At 35.9% G+C, this 20,732-nt stretch overlaps 2 protein-coding genes across 24 annotated transcripts in view; one reads left to right on the top strand and one right to left on the bottom strand.

Annotated features, from left to right (window-relative positions):
* Window positions 1-20,732, top strand: part of LOC118270887 (neurobeachin) — a 364,981-nt gene that overhangs the window by 306,033 nt on the left and 38,216 nt on the right. For 15 of the 21 annotated variants that reach the window (XM_050695973.1, XM_050695965.1, XM_050695972.1 and 12 more), the window contains 2 exons: window positions 8,242-8,359; window positions 8,905-9,025. In XM_050695973.1, coding sequence (XP_050551930.1) covers window positions 8,242-8,359; window positions 8,905-9,025 — 239 coding nt within the window. The remainder of the gene's footprint in view (window positions 1-8,241; window positions 8,360-8,904; window positions 9,026-20,732) is intronic. The other 6 variants (XM_050695963.1, XM_035586678.2, XM_050695976.1 and 3 more) reach the window with 1 other exon arrangement.
* LOC118270889 (facilitated trehalose transporter Tret1-2 homolog) overlaps window positions 9,949-20,732 on the bottom strand; it is a 39,238-nt gene continuing 28,454 nt past the window's right edge. For all 3 annotated transcript variants that reach the window (XM_035586679.2, XM_035586682.2, XM_035586681.2), the window contains exons 3-5: window positions 13,019-13,148; window positions 11,799-11,984; window positions 9,949-11,602 (exon numbers count right to left, since the gene is read on the bottom strand). In XM_035586679.2, coding sequence (XP_035442572.1) covers window positions 10,461-11,602; window positions 11,799-11,984; window positions 13,019-13,148 — 1,458 coding nt within the window. In that variant the 3' untranslated portion in view covers window positions 9,949-10,460. The remainder of the gene's footprint in view (window positions 11,603-11,798; window positions 11,985-13,018; window positions 13,149-20,732) is intronic.

Raw genomic sequence — 20,732 nt, 5'->3', positions numbered from 1 at the left:
TAATACGTTTTGTCACCGATCCACTCGGTGTAGAAATGTATTTTTGTATAGATATCCATTTGTCTAAATCGCTAGTTGTCAATTGAATGTTATGTTTCTAATTTCGCAAAGATGAGAGTCTATTTTGTGTTTGAACAGACTGGAGTCAATTTAGATTCTGTTTGATCACTACACAAATGTTATACACAAGCTTACTTTAGCCCACACGTTAACCGAACCTGGGGACCATTGCTGAACGACCAGTTGAAACTTCAATAATCTCTTTAGAACCCAAAGACCATAGGTATTTTAACCAATAATAATAGATTACAAAGGATTTACCTACCTACTATAAAAATGCGACAAGAATACTAAATTTCTCTCCGCACCCAAAACAAAGCAGATGAGATTTATCCCACAAAATCTGTAAAGAAAAAACCATGTAAAAAAACCATAACTCCAGAAATAGTATGTGAAGCGTAGAGACGCGATGACAGGGAATTTATTAACCATTCGGGATGACTAACTGCGAAATAGGGAACCGTAGGGATTACCACGGGTTTACTATTCGTCGAGGATGAGAAAAAAGTGAGATTTGTAAAGGAACTTGGTTTTTGAAATATATTTTAGTGAGATAGATAGAGTACGCACGTATTTCTATCAGACATCTTTTATTTTGCACGCGTTCTTGATTATTTACGATGGATCTTAACTATTGATTAACCTATAGGTAAGTGTGAAGCAAGTTAGTCATATATCAGATAGTTTCCGCCCGCGACTCCGTCCGCGCGGATGTCGGTCTTCGCGTAGAAGTTTTATTTCTCCATTTTGAGTAACTCTGACAATGACATCTTATAAATATCTATTGGACCCAAATACGGCGAGGCCCATCATAATTAATGAGATCCCTCTATTGAACTACTGCTGTTGAGCTCGCGTTCTGTAGAATAAAACTGAAAAATAAAGTTTTTTTTCTACGTATTTTTCCAGAATAAAAAGTATCCTATTTTATGCCCAGGATAATAAGGTATAATTATACCAAGTTTCATCGAAATCGAACCGTTGGTTTTCACGTGATGCCTGAACATACAGACGGACAGACAAAAAAAACACATATTTGGGTTTGGTATCGATCCAGTAACACCCCCTTTTTTTCATCATCCAATGACTTCTCCCACCTTGGGCGAGGCGAGAGGGAGTGTCAGACTCTTACTGACTAAAAACCACCCCGTTCCTTCTCCTACTTTTCGAGCCGGAGCCCCGGTAAACCCGCTAGGTAGTCCGCAGCTCCGGATCAGGCATCAGCCCTACTGGGCCCCATCTGTGGTGGTCTGATGGCTCTTTGAGCGCACGCACGGGTGTAACACCCCCTGCTATTTATTCTTTCAATATTTTCAATGTACAGAATTGACCCTTCTACAGATTTATTATAATATGAATGAATGAATGAATGAATAAGAGTGTTATAAACGTAAGAGTAGACAAATATAATCAGAAAGCTCCGAACTGCTAAGCTATCGGGAGTTATACGTGTTATTGTGAGTCAACCATAAGAGATAGACATTTGCTGTCGTGGAATATTTTTTTAACAATTTTAAGGAGAACATTTCCGTCATACATTATTTCTGTGTAGCTTTAACCATTAAGGCTGCACACGCGACGGAAGCTTAAAAAATGGAGTAGGTTCTCCTGTTTTCCCAACATTTCCCTTCACTGCTCTGCTCCTATTGGTCGTAGCGTGATGAAAAGTATACTATAACCTGCCCAGGAGTATGAAGAACAATTGTGCCAAGTTTCGTTGAAATCTGTCGAGTGGTTTTTATTTCTATAAAGAACATACAGACAGACAGACAGACAGACAGACAAAAAATCGTATCACTAATCACCCGCTGATAGTTATTTTGGAAATATATTTCATGTACAGAATTGACCTCTCTACAGATTTATTATAAGTATAGATATAGATAGAAAACTATGGTCAATTTTTAATTTTACTACAAAGCATTAGCATTAGCATTATTTAGATAGTTTGTAAATATCTTAAGATTTTAAATCAAAGATGCGAAGTGTTTTATTTTTTTTGATATGCATTTTTATTTTGTTAACTCAAATCATTTTTCTCTCGTTCTCAATCACCGTAGTAGCAGCTTTGGTAATAGAGCGTGCGCGCCACACAGCGCCGTGATGTATGGCGTTTTAATTAGGACTTCCTCACACGACGACCCGCCTGCATTAATACCAACCACTAAACACATACATAAGCTTTCACTTTGAAACAAAAAATATACAAACTAATTAACATACGATCAAAGAAAACAGCTTTCTAGGAAACGCTGACACAATTACTTGGCAATATTTCATAATTATGATTTGTGAAATATCCGTATCAACTGGAAGGTATTTTTTACCTACATATGTATCTTATTGCTGGTACCTACTTGAAACATAGTTAACTACGGAAAAGGATGATCCTCGTTAGGGGAAAATAAAGGATTGATCGTGGCACTAATTTTAACTTATATTTAAGTAAAATCTATCTTTATGCTATACATATCAATGAAGTTCTGTTTCATGGAATGTAACATTAAGTTACTGTTAATCTGGATTAGTTAACATATTTTCCATACAAAATGCGTTGGTTAAACTTTATCAAACATCGTGAAACAAACCATAAAATCTTTAATCGACTAACAGATCGATAGTATCGATGTAATCTAAAAGGAAGCTGGTCCTGCGCAACGTTAACGACATCGTTTTTCTCGTGTGATTTGAATACGTTGGTCCTTCGGTACAGGATGCCGCAAGGTAAGTCCCAGCGGATTCGTGGAAGCTGGCGGACGAGGGTGATCCCACGACATAAATATCATGTTCTTCCTTACCCTTGCAGGTATACTTCAATGATAGACAGGTAGTGAGAGGTTATAGCTGAGTAGGTGTATGAGAAAATTACGAAGACTTTTAAAGGGTGTATTTTTTTAAATCATTCGCTAATTTTCGAAGCACAGTAATTTTGAAAGTAAGGTCTGTATGTCAATTTTCAGTAATTTAATCGTAGGCAAAGCTTGAAAGTTAGTGAACTACGGTTATCTAAAGGCTATGAAACTGGACGCTTAGTAAATTAATTTACAAGTACAATAAGTAAAATGTAACTTTTTTTGTAACAACCAGATAGATTCTTATCAAATTAAATTATGGGTTATGTACCTATGTTCATATAATCTACTAGAAATTATAGTATTAAGCAATTATAGTTCACAATACATGGCAGCCATAACTCCATAATACTACCATAAACTAAAGAAACATAAGTTTTAACGTGAGACCAAGATGTAAGATTACACGTGATAACAAACAGACAGGTCATTATTTATGCAAATCATTATAATCTACTCCCTGCTTATTTATTTTAATTAGTCCAATAATAATCATTCTTCAAAGTCTTAGGCGCCCATCACAAAAAACTGTTTATTTAAGAAACGTTATTCAAATTAGCAGAATAAAAACTATATCTAATGCGATTAACATGGAACAAGGATAAAAAATGTCCTTTATAGAGTTAATTGGTAATAAAAGGGGACTAGGCAGAATTGTCAGTTGTTCGACACCTTTCCCCTGTAGTAGATAAGGCTGTGTGTCGCGTAGCTAAGGACCTGTGCAGTGTGCAGTGTGCAGTGTGGTGGCTGGTGACAGCACGCTATTTACATTTCCTATCTTTTGACGCACCTTGTTATGGTAGCGATAGACAAAAACGATGAAATTATTGACGTATTTTTACCAAACTATTTTAAATCGTTGGTTCCAAATGTAATTTAAACTCAAGACATTTAGCTTTTGGAAGTTCATCGATAAAACAAAAATATTATGTCCGTCGTCTATTGGTACTTTTTGGTATTTGGTCCTTTGAGCAAAAAAGTCGATGTCGTTCGGCGCATTTATTACAACTTTTTTAACAAAATTACTTGTTTATTTGATTACAAATTAAGTAAAACGAAACAAAATTGCATTTAAACAATTCTTTGCATCTTTGCAATTTAACATGAAAAACGTCCGATTATTATGCACCCAGTACACAAGGGCGCGGTTTTTTTTCGCGTCTTGTCGCGACTTGGGCCGTCACCGCGCGCCCTTAATGGCCGAGCTTGTCACGCGCCCGGGACCTTATTTACGGGGCCCGATAACCATCGCAGCCCGCTGCTAACTCCCATCCACAAAAACGTCCGCGCGGTAAACTAAACTAAGTTTATGAGGTTATTCTCTATAAGATTTATTCGAAATTGATGTTAATTACTTAGTACACTTAATTGATTCTGCATTGCAGGTTAATGTTAGCTGCTAGAATATTTTAATTTTATAATTGTCACCTTTATATTACATCTGCTTGAGTAGTCACGAACTAAAACTAAAGCATTTTATTTACTATTGAAGACAACTATAAAAATTAGAATAAAAAATAAGACTGACCCACGTACTACGTATTAGAGGAAGCTCCCATTTTATTACTGAACACAAAAGACATTAAGTGGTACATAATTTCATATAGCATTCTACTTAATGCTCTCGTAATGGTATTATAGGAAATAAATCAAGTGGAGCGTACATGTGTGCGCTTCCCACCGCGGGACCGCGCGGTGTAGCGACATGGCGCGGGTCCCGGCATCCCCCGGTGTCGTGACAACCGACCATTATGATCTAATGATGATGCTGCACGTTGCATCCCGCTGGATACAATACACTAAAACATGTACGAAAATGTCCAACATTATTGTTCCTCGGTTTTTTTAGAATTGTATTAGTTTATGATGCCGTGTTGCCTCATCATAATTATCACGTATTTTTATTCTATTTTGTATTAGAGACATGCAATATCTTCCATATATTTAAATTGATAAGTACTTAACTTACACACAATGATCCTAACTTTAACAGATACATAAATCGCTCATTTGTCATACTTGAGCAGTTCTAATGGATAGACCATACTCCACACCAACTAAAGGACCTAATTTATTCCCTGTTTATAACCAAAACATAAGCTGTAGGATTACCGAAAATGATTGAAAATTCGGCAGTTATTAATATAGAGCGTGTCCTATCTGAATCTGTGTGTTTGATCTACCATCTACCAGCCATGGGAACTTGGCGATAATCGCCTTGTTTGTACAAAGTCCATGGAGAAACGATCTCGCATAACTTGTGGGGATTAATAGGTAACGAAACGATGGAAGTTTCCCATGCAGATTTTATGGCGTGTTTTGTTTATTGGCGGTAAATCTTGTTGCAGAAATTGTTTACAAATATTTATTTATAATATGATGCATTAATACCATGTAGTAAATAGTTTAAACTTAGCAAAACAAACATGTTTTAGAACCATATTTGAATAATATTTTATAAGATGTTATTCAGAAGTCATAATAAATAAAAACGGGGAATGTAATATTTATTTAAACATCCGAGGCACTTTGTACCAGGGTATCCGAAGCTCGAGGGGGTGGCTGACAAATTGCGTTACAATTGAAGTGGACGTTTGCACTCGCACGCACCCTCATGTTTTTACTATCCTAGTACCTATTAATATGGCTCTCTATGGGGTTTGCTGTTTTCTGTAACATAAACAACTCTTTTTACTAGAACTTGTTTAAGTCTCTCAATTAAATCAAAAATCTTAAAAAATTGTTAAACTAAAAAGGCTGTATTAAAGTTTTTAAGAATCGGAGATAAACAAGCTACAAAACATAATTTATGTGTTTTTCCCAATCAGTTAAATTATTAGCGCAGTCGATATCTGTTTATTGAAACAGAATTAAATCTGATACTTCTAAAGAAGTCCGTAATTATTGCTTTATATTTCTCCCCTAATTTATTTACCACTGAAAACACAGTTCTTATTAATGGTTTAACAAGGACACTAAAGTGCTCTAATTTGCAAATTACATGAGAGATACCCGACTTAAATATCAAACATTATTTTGCGACATGCTTGTTAATTAATCATTATAATATTTCATACCTACATAGTCGGTACTCCACAAACTACAAGCAATTTGCAAAAGTGAATTATCTTATACATATTTTTGTAAGTGGACCGAAGGACCAAAAATTATTGTTCTAATCATAATCTATGAAAATGTGAAGTTAAAAAAACAAGGACCAATTACACAAAATATTACAAAACAGGTGCCACATTTAACCCTAAAAATCTTAATGTCCTCTCCACAACAACATCCCTAGACCCCCAGTGAACAAACGAAACCAAATCATGGCAGTATTACACATATTAGTAGCACATGGCGTTTCTCACTATGGTAGTGGTCGCCGCGGGCCGTCGCCCCATAGAACTGCACCATAACAATCAGTGCAGTGCTCTCGCCAATCCATCTCGGCTGCCAATTAGTGGCCCCATACCCCATGCATCCATGCCGGTTCTATGGAGACCTGACACGTGCTCTCCTGTGTTTATTGCGAGTTGTGAATGCTCTTTTTTATTCCTTTGTTGTTTACAATGGGGTAATTGATGTTCTTTGTGGATTTTTTGTAATAGTAGTTGAGTGTCCTCATTACTTTTGATATCACCTACTGTTTCCTAATGTCTTCTTGAAGAGAAGGAAGGGTTTTATCTGTCTAATTAAATGTAGCGTATTTGTTGATTGCAAACGTATAGCAATGTTTTAAATATCAGCAGGAGGTCAAATATACGTAGAAAGTTAAAAACAAAAAATAGTGATTAATTAATAAAATACAGTGCAGTGCTCTCGCCAATCCATCTCGGCTGCCAATCAGTGGCTCCATACCCCATGCATCCATGGCGGTTCTATGGAGACCTGACACGTGCTCTCCTTACTTGATGGCGATTAGGCCAACTAGTGTTGAGGCAGAGAGGCTATATTTGACGACGCTAAAACCAGAGTGATCTAAGTGACATTTTTACCAAAAATGAATATACAGCTCATACGTTTCCAACAATAACGCTTAACGCATTTCCTCAATTTTCTCAGAAACATATTTTTGTGCCCTAGATCACTCTGGTTTTAGCATCGTCATTTGTAGTGCCATCAGAAGCAGACTAGGAGACAGTACAATAAACACTATTTGTTTTCTTAGATCGTTTTTTCAGGCACAGAAATAATTTTCATTTGAATTTTGCATTGCAAAAAATAAATGCTTCTTGTTTTGTTTCTTAGGATTATGAACTGAAGTTGTTGATTTTATAAGTACAAATTTAAAAGATTGTTTTGTTATATAACTGTGTAGATTATTAATAAGAGTTTAATAGTATTATTATTACTTAAGTACTTTCTGATACCTACTTACATAAATAGTTTCATAATTTTCTCCAAATAGTACCAATTTAGTACAAATAGTACCAAAAATTACAATTAATACCAAAAAATATAATTAAAAGTGATTTTATTTTCCATAAATACGTATTTTATTTTCTTTTTATACATTATTATCAAAACTAAAACCCACTAAATACTAGGCCCTAAGTAACTTTAAAATCCGGCCGGATCCGGACGGATCCGGCCGGATTAGCATCAATCCGGTGAAATCCGGCCGGATTGAAAATGATACCGGATTGCAATCCCTAGCCCTGGTTGGCCAGGCAGACAGGTGATGATAGCCGGCGACTAACACGTCAGCTCGGGCCCAACATGTCGGCTCGTTGCCAACTCTGCACTTCTCCTGCACTCTAGATTTACGAGCTAGACTTACAGCAAGCCTCTAATTTATATCCTAGGTACTGAACTATGTAGATAGATACCTACCCATATTTCATTCAGGCAGGAAGAGAATGTCAGTTGACGTGAAAATATCTTAGGCTATAAATTCAAGTCAACTAATGTCCTAATATATTTCATAAATCACGCCACATAGAAAAAACCTCTTGAAACAGGTATTCTATAAGCGATAGTTGTACGGAAGTCTAAATTAACATGAGACGACATTATTTAAACGCTTGAACACACATTAAAACAATATAACGGACAAGTAAGACTTGATTTACACAATTATTGTACGTATAAATTAAAACTAACGAACTTTTTACGACCCGACGTGTTTCTTACTTTTACGACGCGGACTTTATTCTTGTTGCGACTATTTTTGTTTTTAACGCCATCTTGTGGACGAGTTATAACTAAAGTGTACGATGTTAATAATGTTTATTTTAATTGTTCCCTAGTTTATCACCCTTGACTTTATTCCCAAGAAATTCGAAAGCCATTTATTGTTTTATTAATGTCCTTTTTTTCTTTTTTCCAGGTGTTGAAATACTGCGAGCACCTGCACGGCAAATGGTACTTCAGCGAGATCAGAGCGATATTCTCCAGGAGATACCTGCTGCAGAATGTTGCCATCGAGATGTTCCTGGCCAGCAGGAGTAAGTATAAATCAATCCATGTTCATTGATTAAGTAGGTACCCGTGAAGAAACCCTAAAGAATCCGACAAATGGATAAACAAAGCTGAAGTTGAACTAAAACTGCTGATTTTTAATACTAATTTGAAAAAATTACGAGTAAAAACAATGATATACGTAGGTGGAGGGATGTTTATAATATTGGACAGAGTGTTGCATGTTCAATGTCGTGTGCTAACACCGCTTCTTCTTAAAACAACCAAGCAAAACTGGTGCGCACGCGCTTGTGTCTGCACAAGGCAGCACTCCCCTCACACACGCTCTTGGAAAGCGTAATAAATGCAGTACTTTACACTCCTGTCACTATACTATCTGCAAAATTTAAACTAACCTCTTACTCTTCAACTAATACTACCTCTGTGTACAAAAGGACCAGAACTCCTATGGAGTCATGTGGTCCTGGTAGCTGCATGTCCTAGAGCTGTCGGTGTATCTCTCAACGTCCACATCGGCGACGCTGCTGCCCGTCCTCGGTGTAGTGACACCAAATTACACGACACATAAAAGATTTTTATAATGTTTCAGCTTCCATATTCTTCGCATTCCCCGACCAGGCCACGGTTAAGAAGGTGATCAAGGCGCTGCCGAGAGTCGGCGTTGGCATCAAGTATGGAATACCGCAGTCCCGGTAAGTCTATTTCTTATTTTGATTATATTGCAACGAGGAAATTCCAGGATTTTTTACTCATGTACAAGCACTATATACACTGTACAGTGCAGGTGCCAATAAAATATGTCTTACTTTTTTTCTAGCGGAACATAAATCAATATTGAATATGTATATAAATAATATAAATAGAAAGAATATTTACTTGTGCTGCCACCTAGCGTACGACTGGTGTATTAAAAGGCTTTGCCATCGAACCTTCACTGGTTGTTATGTAAAAACTCGATAGGCGGACGTTTTTGAACCGTGTCATAGATGGCGCTAGTTACTTCATATTCAACTCGTTATATGAATACGCGAATTTATAATGTTATAATATATTAACGTGGTAATTACCTACATAGATTTACGTAATTTCACAATACATTGTATTAAATTAAATAATTATCATAACCCCAGTAGTGATAAATAGAAATTATAAATAATATTAAAATTTATTTTTTACTTTGCAAAACTTTTACTGGTTTCAATGTCCTTGCCAATAGTGAGAATTGTAATACTTCAGCCCCAATTGTAATATTTATCCTGGACGGATACTCCCTACTCAGCAGTTTCCCTTTCAATCTAAGAGATCAATATGACAGGATGACACGATTACGATGACACGTCATCCTGCGCTAAAATTAATATCACATAGAAGCTTGCTCAGTTGTTCTTATATCTTCAATATAAGCATAGCCAGTATCATCTACCTTGGACGTTGTGTATATTTACTTGCTATCTATCATCAATACATCACTGATGAATGTTTGTCTGTTGCTGTGTTTCTGTTTGCTCTCTCCGACTATCTCTGCTCTTGAACGTTGACCGCATTTCATATCTTATCGTATCCAGCCCATCCAGGTCAACACCTATACAATTAATTATAGAAAATGAAACAAACATTGTAAACAAGTCACTCCTTTATTCACACTTCGTCACAGCATTTATCTTGCAATTATATTATGTAAGTCCACCATTTACTTTAATAAAAATAAATTCATTCACCCTGTACACAGCTCACTGATACTACCGGCTTAGATCTTCTACGAGGGATAATAAATATTAATGCTTATTATCAATATAACAATATAAAAATATCATCTACCTAACTGCGCGTTATAAAAATACTAATTACTTTATTAATCACTTCATTGCCTCGATTATGTTACTCCAATATTTGTACTTATAACTAGGCAAAACTTTATCGTGTAAGTATACCTATGTCGTCACCTTGTATTAAAGTTACTTATCACTAATGGAATGTAACATTATCAAAAGTTTAAAAACATCCTAATTAATACTGATCACAACTTCACAAACAATACAATAATATTAAAAATAGTTAACTTTACAAATTCATTGGTAATTTAGTCATTACAACTAAAAGTACTAGGCTATCATAGGCCTGCGAGAATTACTCGCAGTGAACGGAAGTCTTCTTGCATTCATCCTGCGTCCAGTTCTTCTCTAAAGAGATTGTAGCTCCCGCACTGTGCCGCCTTTGTACTGGTTTTCCTTCCATTGCACATGGCTTCTCTTTCGTGAATCCTACTTCAGGGTCAATTTCTTTCTTCTCATCATCGAATTGCCTCATTATTTCAGTCAAAGTTTTTCCTTTCGTTTCGGGAAGGAAGAAGTAACAGTACGCAGCGCCCAGGAGCGCACAGCCTCCGAAGAGGTACAATGTACCGTTACTAGTTAGTAGGTTTTCTAATTGAGGGTAAGTCTTAATGTTAAAGAATATGAGAACGTATGCACAGCAAGAAGTAGCGCCGGACATCACGCCCCGTATATCGTGAGGATACAGCTCCCCAGACATTATCCACGGCAGCTGTAGGAAGCCTACCATACTGAACGACACGTGAAGTAGTACACAGGCTAGTTTCACTAGAGGAGGTCCGTTTACACTGTCGCACACCGCTGCACCGAGCATAGCTACACCTAGTAGCAGTCCTGAAGTGGCTGCCAATGTTTTTCTTCTAAAGCTATTAATCAAACATGCTCCAACGGCTCCCATGAACACTCTTACTCCACCCACTATAATAGACGCCGTGAACTCATTCACACTGGTTCCCACTGACTTGAAGAAGTCCACGGCGTAGTACAAAATGACGTAAATGCCAGACATTTCTTGGAATATGAAGAAAATGATCAGTAGGAGGAACGGCTTGACGACACTTCTCCTCGTGAAAAGGTTGAGTTTTTGTGTAAAGGTCATGTTCTCCCCTACTTTTCTATCTTTAGTGAACTCCATCAACTCTTGTTGCGCGGTGCTGTTATTTTGTCGAAGCCAGAACATTGCGTTGTACGCTTCCTTCATTTGTCCTTTTGATGCGAGCCACAGTGGTGACTCGGGGACGAAGTACATTAGGAAGGGTGTTAGAAGGGACACGCCAGCACAGATAGCTGCCACTTTCCTCCAGTGGACGAAGGCTCCCAACGAGTAGACGATGAAGATACCAGTGGACACGAGCCCCGGCCCGAGGGCACTGAGCACTCCACGTTTCTCTGGCGTGGTGATCTCTGCCACGTATATGTAGGAGACCGTTGACATACCTGAAATAGTTAACGTTATTAGAGACGCTGATAGTGTAAGTGGATACGGTTCGTTTGTCTACGTTTCAATCAGGTAGTCTTCCGATACTTCACGCTGTGTTTCCTTTAGTTATGTTAAAAATGAAACTTCAGGATTGTAGATAAGATTTTTCATATGCAAACAAGATTGAATAAAATATAAAGAATTAAATCTTACCGATAGTAAACCCGGTGATGAACCTCCCTATACATAGGAAGATGTAGGTCTCTGAGAATGCGATGACCAGCCACCCGACCAGGTTGGGCAGCACGATGGACTGCAGCAATAATCTCCTCCCCACGGCATCCACCATCATGCCACCAAGTAGAGCTCCAATGGGGTTCGATATCACTCCCAAACTCGCTGTAAAATGAATACAAGAAGGATAAATAGGGATTGTATACCAGTGTACAATATACTGAATTCTCCATCCCAAATCTCTTGAACCTTATGGAAGTGAGCCCCTATCTTCTTAAACAGGTCATAATCATAACTTGTGATAGGGTTCGCGTTGTGCGTGATCAGCAATAAGGCCCTAGGCTTACGACCCTCGCTCCTCGTGTTACTTATCTCCTAGTACAAATGATGTGTTTGACTATGTGCTAACGCTATCTCATTTGCGCACGTCGACAATTTGCGTCAATATTTAATTTCCGATGTCTACAAAGTGTTGCTCTATTAATATTTGTATTGGGAATAAATAGTCTACAATGTTTGACATTTCTTAGGACATAAAGACCAGTTATTTCGGCTTGGTCCTTTGTTCCAAATGTCCTTACTTTTGTAATTGAATAACACATTTCTAATGTTTCAATAACCTCTTTTGACGTAACTACAGACGCCGGTCATCTGTTTCCCACAGCTAAATTTCATTGAAACGTGCTATGTGAGTGAGCTATATTTTTAGCGGCCTCATTGAGCTGGCTCACGTGTATCGCCCTGGCATCGCCCTCCGATCCCGAAATAAAATGTAAACATTGTTTCGCAGTGTTCATTCAGTGTGACCGATAGGGAATATCACTTTCCATCTCTCTGTTTGTTATTGTCCATAATCCACTAAAAACTATAGAGATAGTGTGTTTATGCTAAGTCGTCTATTTACAAATAACACTGAAAATCACTTCCTAAAACTGCAGTACTTCCAACTTTATTTGTTCATCTCACATTATAATAATGACGAGCAACAAAGTAGTCTAAGTACCTATTCACTAATTATCACACGTTCACAAATCATTGCGAGCTCATTGTTCAAGCGTACACGCTAACTCTCGACAAATACATTCACAAAACAAATACTATTTACATAATTACAAATACAGCATACAATGTTTTGAGCATGATTTTTTCTGGTTACACATTTCCATAATAAAGACAGTAAACAAGTAATGATTACTCACCGATCCATGAACTCTGCTCATACGATATCGAGGGATGTTCGAATGTGTACTGGGGTAACAGGACCGCTGAGAACCCTTGACAGAATCCCACTGATATGTTGATAGACTGCGCCGCCAGTGCCGCCAACACCTGCAATTTATGAACTCTTGGTAAAGTGAAAGCCAACCACAATAAAAACTGTTAGTCGTTATAATTATAATAATAATTATTAGATTTTTAGGGTGGTTCTGGGCTAAAGGTTTTTTTTAAGTAAGTTCACCTTCAATGCAGTTAAAAAAGCATTATCCTTCGGGTCATTGACGTTAACTCGTCATAGAACAGTCTCGCACAAATAGTACCGTTTAACTAGGAAATGGGAGATTCCATGAAGTCCTCATTTGTGGAAGTGGCTCAACAATCAAATAATTGGAGCGGCAAGACCAGTGACCCAATACACGTAATGAGGAAACGAACTATCTTTTATGACTGTTGCGTAATCTAACCGATTGACAAACTTGCCTTTTATGGAATTTTTCTGTTTTCCATTCATTCATACGGAATCTAGGCAAATAGGCTCGTTATAACATGGAATAAATTAACATAACTGCCTAAATATGAGCGTCATGTTTACCTCCAAGTCTGAGAATCGGTCTATGAAGTCATATAAACATAAAGATATTTTTGTTCAACTTGTCGTAGAAATAACAAAGGAAACTGAAATGAGAACGACACAAGTATGTGTGAATCGTACGAAACGTTAGCGACAAAATGTCAAAACAGTGACTGGGTAATCGTCAACACCGATGTTTATCTTAAAACGTGCTCTGTAAGGAAAATTATAGCGCACAGCTCCAGCCACGTGCTCAACTAGTACCCAGTACCCAGGCTAGGCTACCTAGTACTTACATAGTTGAATACTATGTGCGGGACATCCATTAAACTAATTAATTACGGATTGTCCGGCAATCTTAGCTAATAAGTCTATTTACAAAATGGATGTTATGTCGTATTCCTTATGTAATCGAAATACATTTTCTTACGTGAAAAATTATTACTTGTTTGTTTAAGGCTTTATGGTCATTGTTAATCATAGCAAATTTACTACCTTCTAAACTATCGTTGAGTTTAAAATGTATTTTGTACTAGCTTTTGCCCGCGAGGGGAAGATAAGAAGAAAAAATATTAAAAAGATATATGTATTTACATTGGTTTCGTAATTATCCGGTTTTTCCCGGTAAGTGTTCGCTAATAACACTTTAGCCGACAATTTAAAGTTATTAGCTGTACTTATTTTGTAAATAAAACATAATACAAAACACGCGGTTCTTTTTTGTTTTATATTTTCGTGCAAACTTGTGACTTTTTTACCGCTTGTTGTCAAAGCATATTAGAATGAGCTGACATGCGTGTAAGTGGTCCCAACCAAATATAAAATGGCAGTCAACTACCGGAACAAGATAACTGGCGAACGATTCTTGTGATTGTGCTAACGACGATTACATACTATATACTACATGTATTATGTACTACATAGTATGTGCACGGACCCTAATTACTGCAAATAACTAAATACAAGCCGTTTGTCTCGCGTGATCCGTGACTTTTTTTAATTTGAAGTTTTGACTTGAAAAAAATGGTCCTTTGATCCGAGCACGTTTTTGTACTGAAAACTAAACTTATTAGAAAAAGAAATATACCTAAATAATGAACACTTTAAAGCTATAGTAATCCGTATTGAATTAGACTAATCTATTCACCTAAGACAAACAGCATAAAAGTTTCACTTCATGATAAACAAAGAATTTATTTTCTAGAAAATGTATAGATTTGAGGAGAAAAAATATTAAAAAGATATATGTATTTACATTAGCTTCGTAATTATCTGGTTTTTCCCGGTAAGTGTTCGCTAATAACACTTTAGCCGACAATTTAAAGTTATTAGCTGTACTTATTTTGTAAATAAAACATAATACAAAACACGCGGTTCTTTTTTGTTTTATATTTTCGTGCAAACTTGTGACTTTTTTACCGCTTGTTGTCAAAGCATATTAGAATGAGCTGACATGCGTGTAAGTGGTCTATAAAATGGCAGTCAACTACCGGAACAAGATAACTGGCGAACGATTCTTGTGATTGTGCTAACGACGATTACATACTATATACTACATGTATTATGTACTACATAGTATGTGCACGGACCCTAATTACTGCAAATAACTAAATACAAGCCGTTTGTCTCGCGTGATTCGTGACTTTTTTGAAGTTGTTGACTTGAAAAAAATGGTCCTTTGATCCGAGCGTGTTATTTATTGTACTGAAAACTAAGTTAATTAAATAAACTTGATACCTATTTTACTCCACAAAATATACCTAAACAATGAACAGTTTAAAGCTATAGTAACCCATATTCAGTGACTAATCTATTCACCTAAGGCATACAAGTTGCAATTCACGATAAAAAAAGAATTTATGAGAAAAATAAATTAGATAAAAAAATGTTGGAAACCGTAACGTGAATGAGTTATGTCGACTGAATGAGTCACAGGTACATTAAGTGAGAACCTGTCACATCTGTCAATTGATTGATTACACATAACGTCACGTGGGTATGTTACAGTTTTGACACGTGAAAAGGCCTATGAATTTGTTGTTAAGTCACGTCAATTATATATTCTTTCGAAACAATATTAAGCTGATCTACTTTTCTTTTGGATTTTTATACGAAACGAATACGGTTGTTAAGCACATTACTCTTATCTACATCCACCAAAACTTGTATCGTTAGAGAGTAATTAAGAAAATAAGGTGATTCAAAAAAGAATAATCATAGCTTTTGCGATAAAACACGTTTAGTAACAAAAGCCCGACGTAAAAAAACGATATTTGTATGTATTTTGAAGCTTTATCGATTGCTAGTGAAATACTCACAGTGAGCGAGTGTCCTATCATTCGAAATGTATGTGTTTCTGCGTCAGTGTACATTGTGTACATTGCCACTGGATTCTGGTCCAAATGCCTCGTTTGTACTGCGCTCTGCGGGCGGCCGCTGTTCGCTATTATACCACCATTTATAAACCAATTTTATGAAATAAACATACAATGGAAGTGACAAATAAGTTACAATAAAATACACATTTTCGTATATTTTGTTTCAATACCAGAAAATAATGTTGCCATAACATTTGTTTAACGGCTCAAACAGATCTTTTCCGACTCTCTAATTTATACTTATACTTATCTATCTAATTATAATTGTAAATTATATAAAACAAAACGTTTTAGCGAAACATTACACGTTCTAGAAACGCTAGTTTTTTTTATTGTAAATTAGCAAAAAATATTAACTTTTCACTGTTTTTTTGTATTAGGTTTATATATGACCTCTGTCCTGTAAAATACGTTGACTCTTCCAGTTAATTTAATCCAATGTTTAACTCTGCTTTAGTGAACGTAAGGCCACTAGGGCACGTATGTTTTTCACATACCGTTTTATCAAGAGACAATAATATCGTGTACTATATGGACCCGTACAATATCCTCGGACATTCTAGAAATAACTACAAAGATATGTTTTTGAGTTTATCTGTGCGTATTCATCCATATTTGAAGATTAACGTGAATTACTACAAAATCGTTCGTGTTTTAACTTTATTGTTATTTAAAAAATGTCGGTCATTATAATGATGAAGGGAACAAAGACCCTAATTGTAAAGGTTTTACTTAACTCAGCAGAACAACATTTCTTTCTTAATCTTTATTGTGAATATATTTCTTTAATACCAGGCTCGCATAATATCGGAAGGATATAAACAAAGATAGAGTAGTAACCCGTATGTAGGCAACCTTGACCGTGCCGATACTGTGTTGCCTTCACTCTCCGAGTTGTAATTGGACTTCTTGGAAGCTTATGTGTGCCTGGTACTTGTGAACTAATTGCGAGCTTTATCTAGAAGCTTTTAATGTATGTTGAACTTGTTTATTTTTTTTCTATACAATTTTATTATTTACAACATATTGCACCTCCTTTTTTCTTTTGAAATAAAAAATAAATGCAGTGGTTTTTGTATGGAAAATTGTGTAATTGAGAGCATAAAAAACGTTATTTGGCCATCAAGCTAACAATACGATTTCAGTTTTCACATTTTCAGCCAATTACGCAGTTACAGAGTATTTTCAGTGGCACTGAACTCAAAAATAATCTATTATTGTCCGTAACCACGTTCTCCCGATGATTTGGCACAGTGCATGTATACGGACAGGTCAGCGACACTTGTTTTCATTCCGTTTTATATCACAACCAGGCCCATAGTACAAATGTGTTAGATAAACATACTGCAGATGTTTTTGTTGATAGTATTCTGAATCAAAGCCTAGAACAATCTATTTTGGAACTGGTTTTGATATTAAGATGTTTTGCAAAATTGCAATACTCATTTGTGTTGACAGAACCCAATTATGTAGATACACAATTATATTCTTGTCTTTCTTTTAAATTGCACTGCAAATAAATATACATAATAAGTGTTTGTCTCTTAATTATGCGAAAACTACATAATTATAGTTAGGTACATTATGAGATATTTAAAAATATATGATCGCTAACACGAGTGGCACCTCGGAGAAACGTATTACTAGTCGCTTTTTCAAGAATAAATAATAATATTTTGAATAAGAAAACAAGCAAGCTAGCGCGAGATCCCCTAATCCAACTACTCATTGTGTTAAAAACTACAAATTTACATAATGGCATAATCGGCGTGAATATAAATTAATTACGGAAAGATGAACAGTTTCTACCTTGATCAATGAGCTAGGTATTTGTCATTGAGTGCCCCCTGATGTGGAACGAAGGCACCTATCAAGATGACCCTATAAAACAATAGTTTTCAATACCAAACCGCGATGAAAACCTACGGGTAATGTATTCGAGGATTGTTTCCGAAGGCTCTCTCTATCTAACACATTCTATCGAAACCTATATGTTATAATTCGTGCTAACAACATACCATGGCATTAGGAGATGTATGTCAATGCCAGAAATACAAAAATACATACTTCCAAACGTTAAATAAAAACTGCGATCAAAAATACATGTATCAATTCTTAGATACTAGGTACCAGGCACACATGAGTCGCAAGCAGCCACACGTTTTAAGTAAACATTATTAAAACGGCTTGAATAAAATAAATAGACCGTGTCTGTGGATAATGGACAAGTTAAATATCAATAAAAACACATCGTTATCGGTATAACGCCTCTCGCTTGAACTTTAATAAATGTCGATCTAAATCTACGTGTTCAATAAAAAGGCCATGCACCCATACTGTATACTAGTATTCTGTCTTTGATCCGCTTTTTCAGCTTGAAAATTAAACAAAATTTCATCATGTACGAAATGCCCCGGTTGATACCTAAAAGAAAAACGTTAGGTCGTTATTATAACGTTTTTGTTAGTTAATCACACTTAATTTAATTAAACGCCGATTTTTTTTTTCTTAATTACTATAGTAAATTGTTATTCGTACAAAAAGTGGAAGGTGACGCATTTTTAATAATTTATTGTAAATAAATAAATGAAATAAATCTTGCTATAAATCGCTCTACTGTTGGGCAACTTTACTTTTTCTTATATCATGAAGAAAATGCATTAATCATCAGGCATTAAAAAAGATAAAACCCAGCGATGGGTAAACGTTTTGATTTTTATATTTGTGCAAATCTATCTAAATCCGCCTCAGAGCGTGAAATATTAAAATTTCCTTATATGTATATATACTATACTATTTTTTAATAATTAATACTTCGGAAAAGCACTCTTTACTATGCCACGAGTTTGACAAAATACTCCCTCTACGAATAAATTGTGAACCTAAGGTGCCTATTAAAAGTTAAAGTTCTGTCTGGATAAGAAATAATTAATATGAACATACACAACTATAGTAGTGTCTCATGTTGTACAAAATGTCGCCGTGTCTCTTTCCGCTTCCGTCCCGTCAATTAAATAATAAAGTCATACGAGTATATTTAAATCACCTTGTACCTCCTGTACTTACTTTCAGTGACGCTATTTAATACATGCAATATATGTTTATGAGCTATAACTGGCTAATCTTAATACACATTGAAATTGTCCATAGATAGACTGGCCTTTCGGAAGTAGACCAAAATATAGATGTTCCGTCAACAAACTTAATAGCAGGAAGCAAACGTTTTGACATTAAAGACTTTTTCAAATCAAATACAATTTTAGCAATTATTTTTTACTGCAACACCATTAAAAGCTGACGCACATAAAGCTGACTATTATTGAACCATTATGACATAACTCGTAGTTGAATAGGTGCATAATTAACGTGTAATTCGGTGCGCCGGCGCAAGCAGGCGGTCATTCATTTACGAATCGCGTTATTGAACTTGAACGTTACGGCTCGGTTTGACCGCCTCAATGCCGAACTCTTGCGTAACTGCGTTTGTTAGTCTCCGTAATTATGATGTACACAACAAACTCCAGCGCAGCATCGTGAACCTTTTTTGGTCACGATAATTGTACATTTAAATACAGGAATCTTAGTTGGATGCTAGGAAGTAAATGTAGATTAGCACGGTTTAGTGTTGATCTACATGATGGTAAAGGTAAGGTTTCTCAATAAAATACGGGTTTGTCAACTGTTTTAAAAGAACAGTTTTAAATGGCCACCTTACTTCAATTCGTCTTGAGCAAGCCTGGTGATTAATACTCTCCTTCTTCATAATATAAGAAAAGGTAAAGTTCGTTGCTCAACAGTAGAGCGAAATCTCTGTTTCATCTGTATTTCATTTAATTAGAAAGGTCAGGAGTCCTCTGTCTGGTTTATTTCGTCCGTGTCTGTCTGTATATACTTCTACATAGTAACGATATATACAAAAAATCTGACAGTATGTAATTTCAATCGTCGGTTTATTTTGTGTCTTAGATTTTTGTCACCAACCGTGTATTGTTACTTTTTTGTATCATTGCTTGCGTGCAGCCATGACATCAGTATAAAATGTTGTGTGTGCACTATAATCATCTGTTCATTTGAAAATTCCGGAAAAATCTACTCCATATATCACCATTTGATAGTGAAAGTTATATAAAACACAAGTATAATACAATATGAACATTGAACAATCTAATTTAGTATCACATAAAAGTAAATTTATTTTTACCACTCAAACATCGATAAAAATAAATATTTATTTAGCAAACGGCCATAAAACCCACTTACATAATTTGGATGACTAATAGTTCGTTTTTTGCTTTGTATCTTAATTATTAGAACATTTGTATTTAATTGCTAAAGATCAAATATTTCTAGAACATGTGTGGAACCTGTTTATTTCACGTTATTGTAAGTCTCGTGAGGAGTAGTGGTCTTACTAGTCTCCTGGCTACGTCATTGTTCGTGGCCTGTCGAGCCAACGCATGTGGCACGAGTATTCAGTGCCTCCACAGCTCTCATGATTTCCTGGTACCTCCAGTCCGAAATAAGTCTAAAGTCCCTGTCATTATTATTATCTCAAAAACTTATTACAGTTACCGGAACCAGAACGTATTTCCGTCATGACCTTAAAGGTCTATAAATAAAGTTCACCCGTATTTTGACCGTATTCGATAATTTCCATGTTGACCTAGTATCGCAAGATATAATTATTGTATCTGCCAAGCCGATATGTGTAAAGTAATCCCATACTCTGCCGAAAAATTACACACG

This window comes from Spodoptera frugiperda, chromosome 9 (genome assembly GCF_023101765.2).
Source record: "Spodoptera frugiperda isolate SF20-4 chromosome 9, AGI-APGP_CSIRO_Sfru_2.0, whole genome shotgun sequence".
In the NCBI taxonomy this organism is placed as follows: Eukaryota; Metazoa; Arthropoda; class Insecta; order Lepidoptera; family Noctuidae; genus Spodoptera; species Spodoptera frugiperda.
The sequence above is the reverse complement of the archived record's forward strand: the minus strand, read 5'-3'. Positions and strand labels throughout refer to the sequence as shown.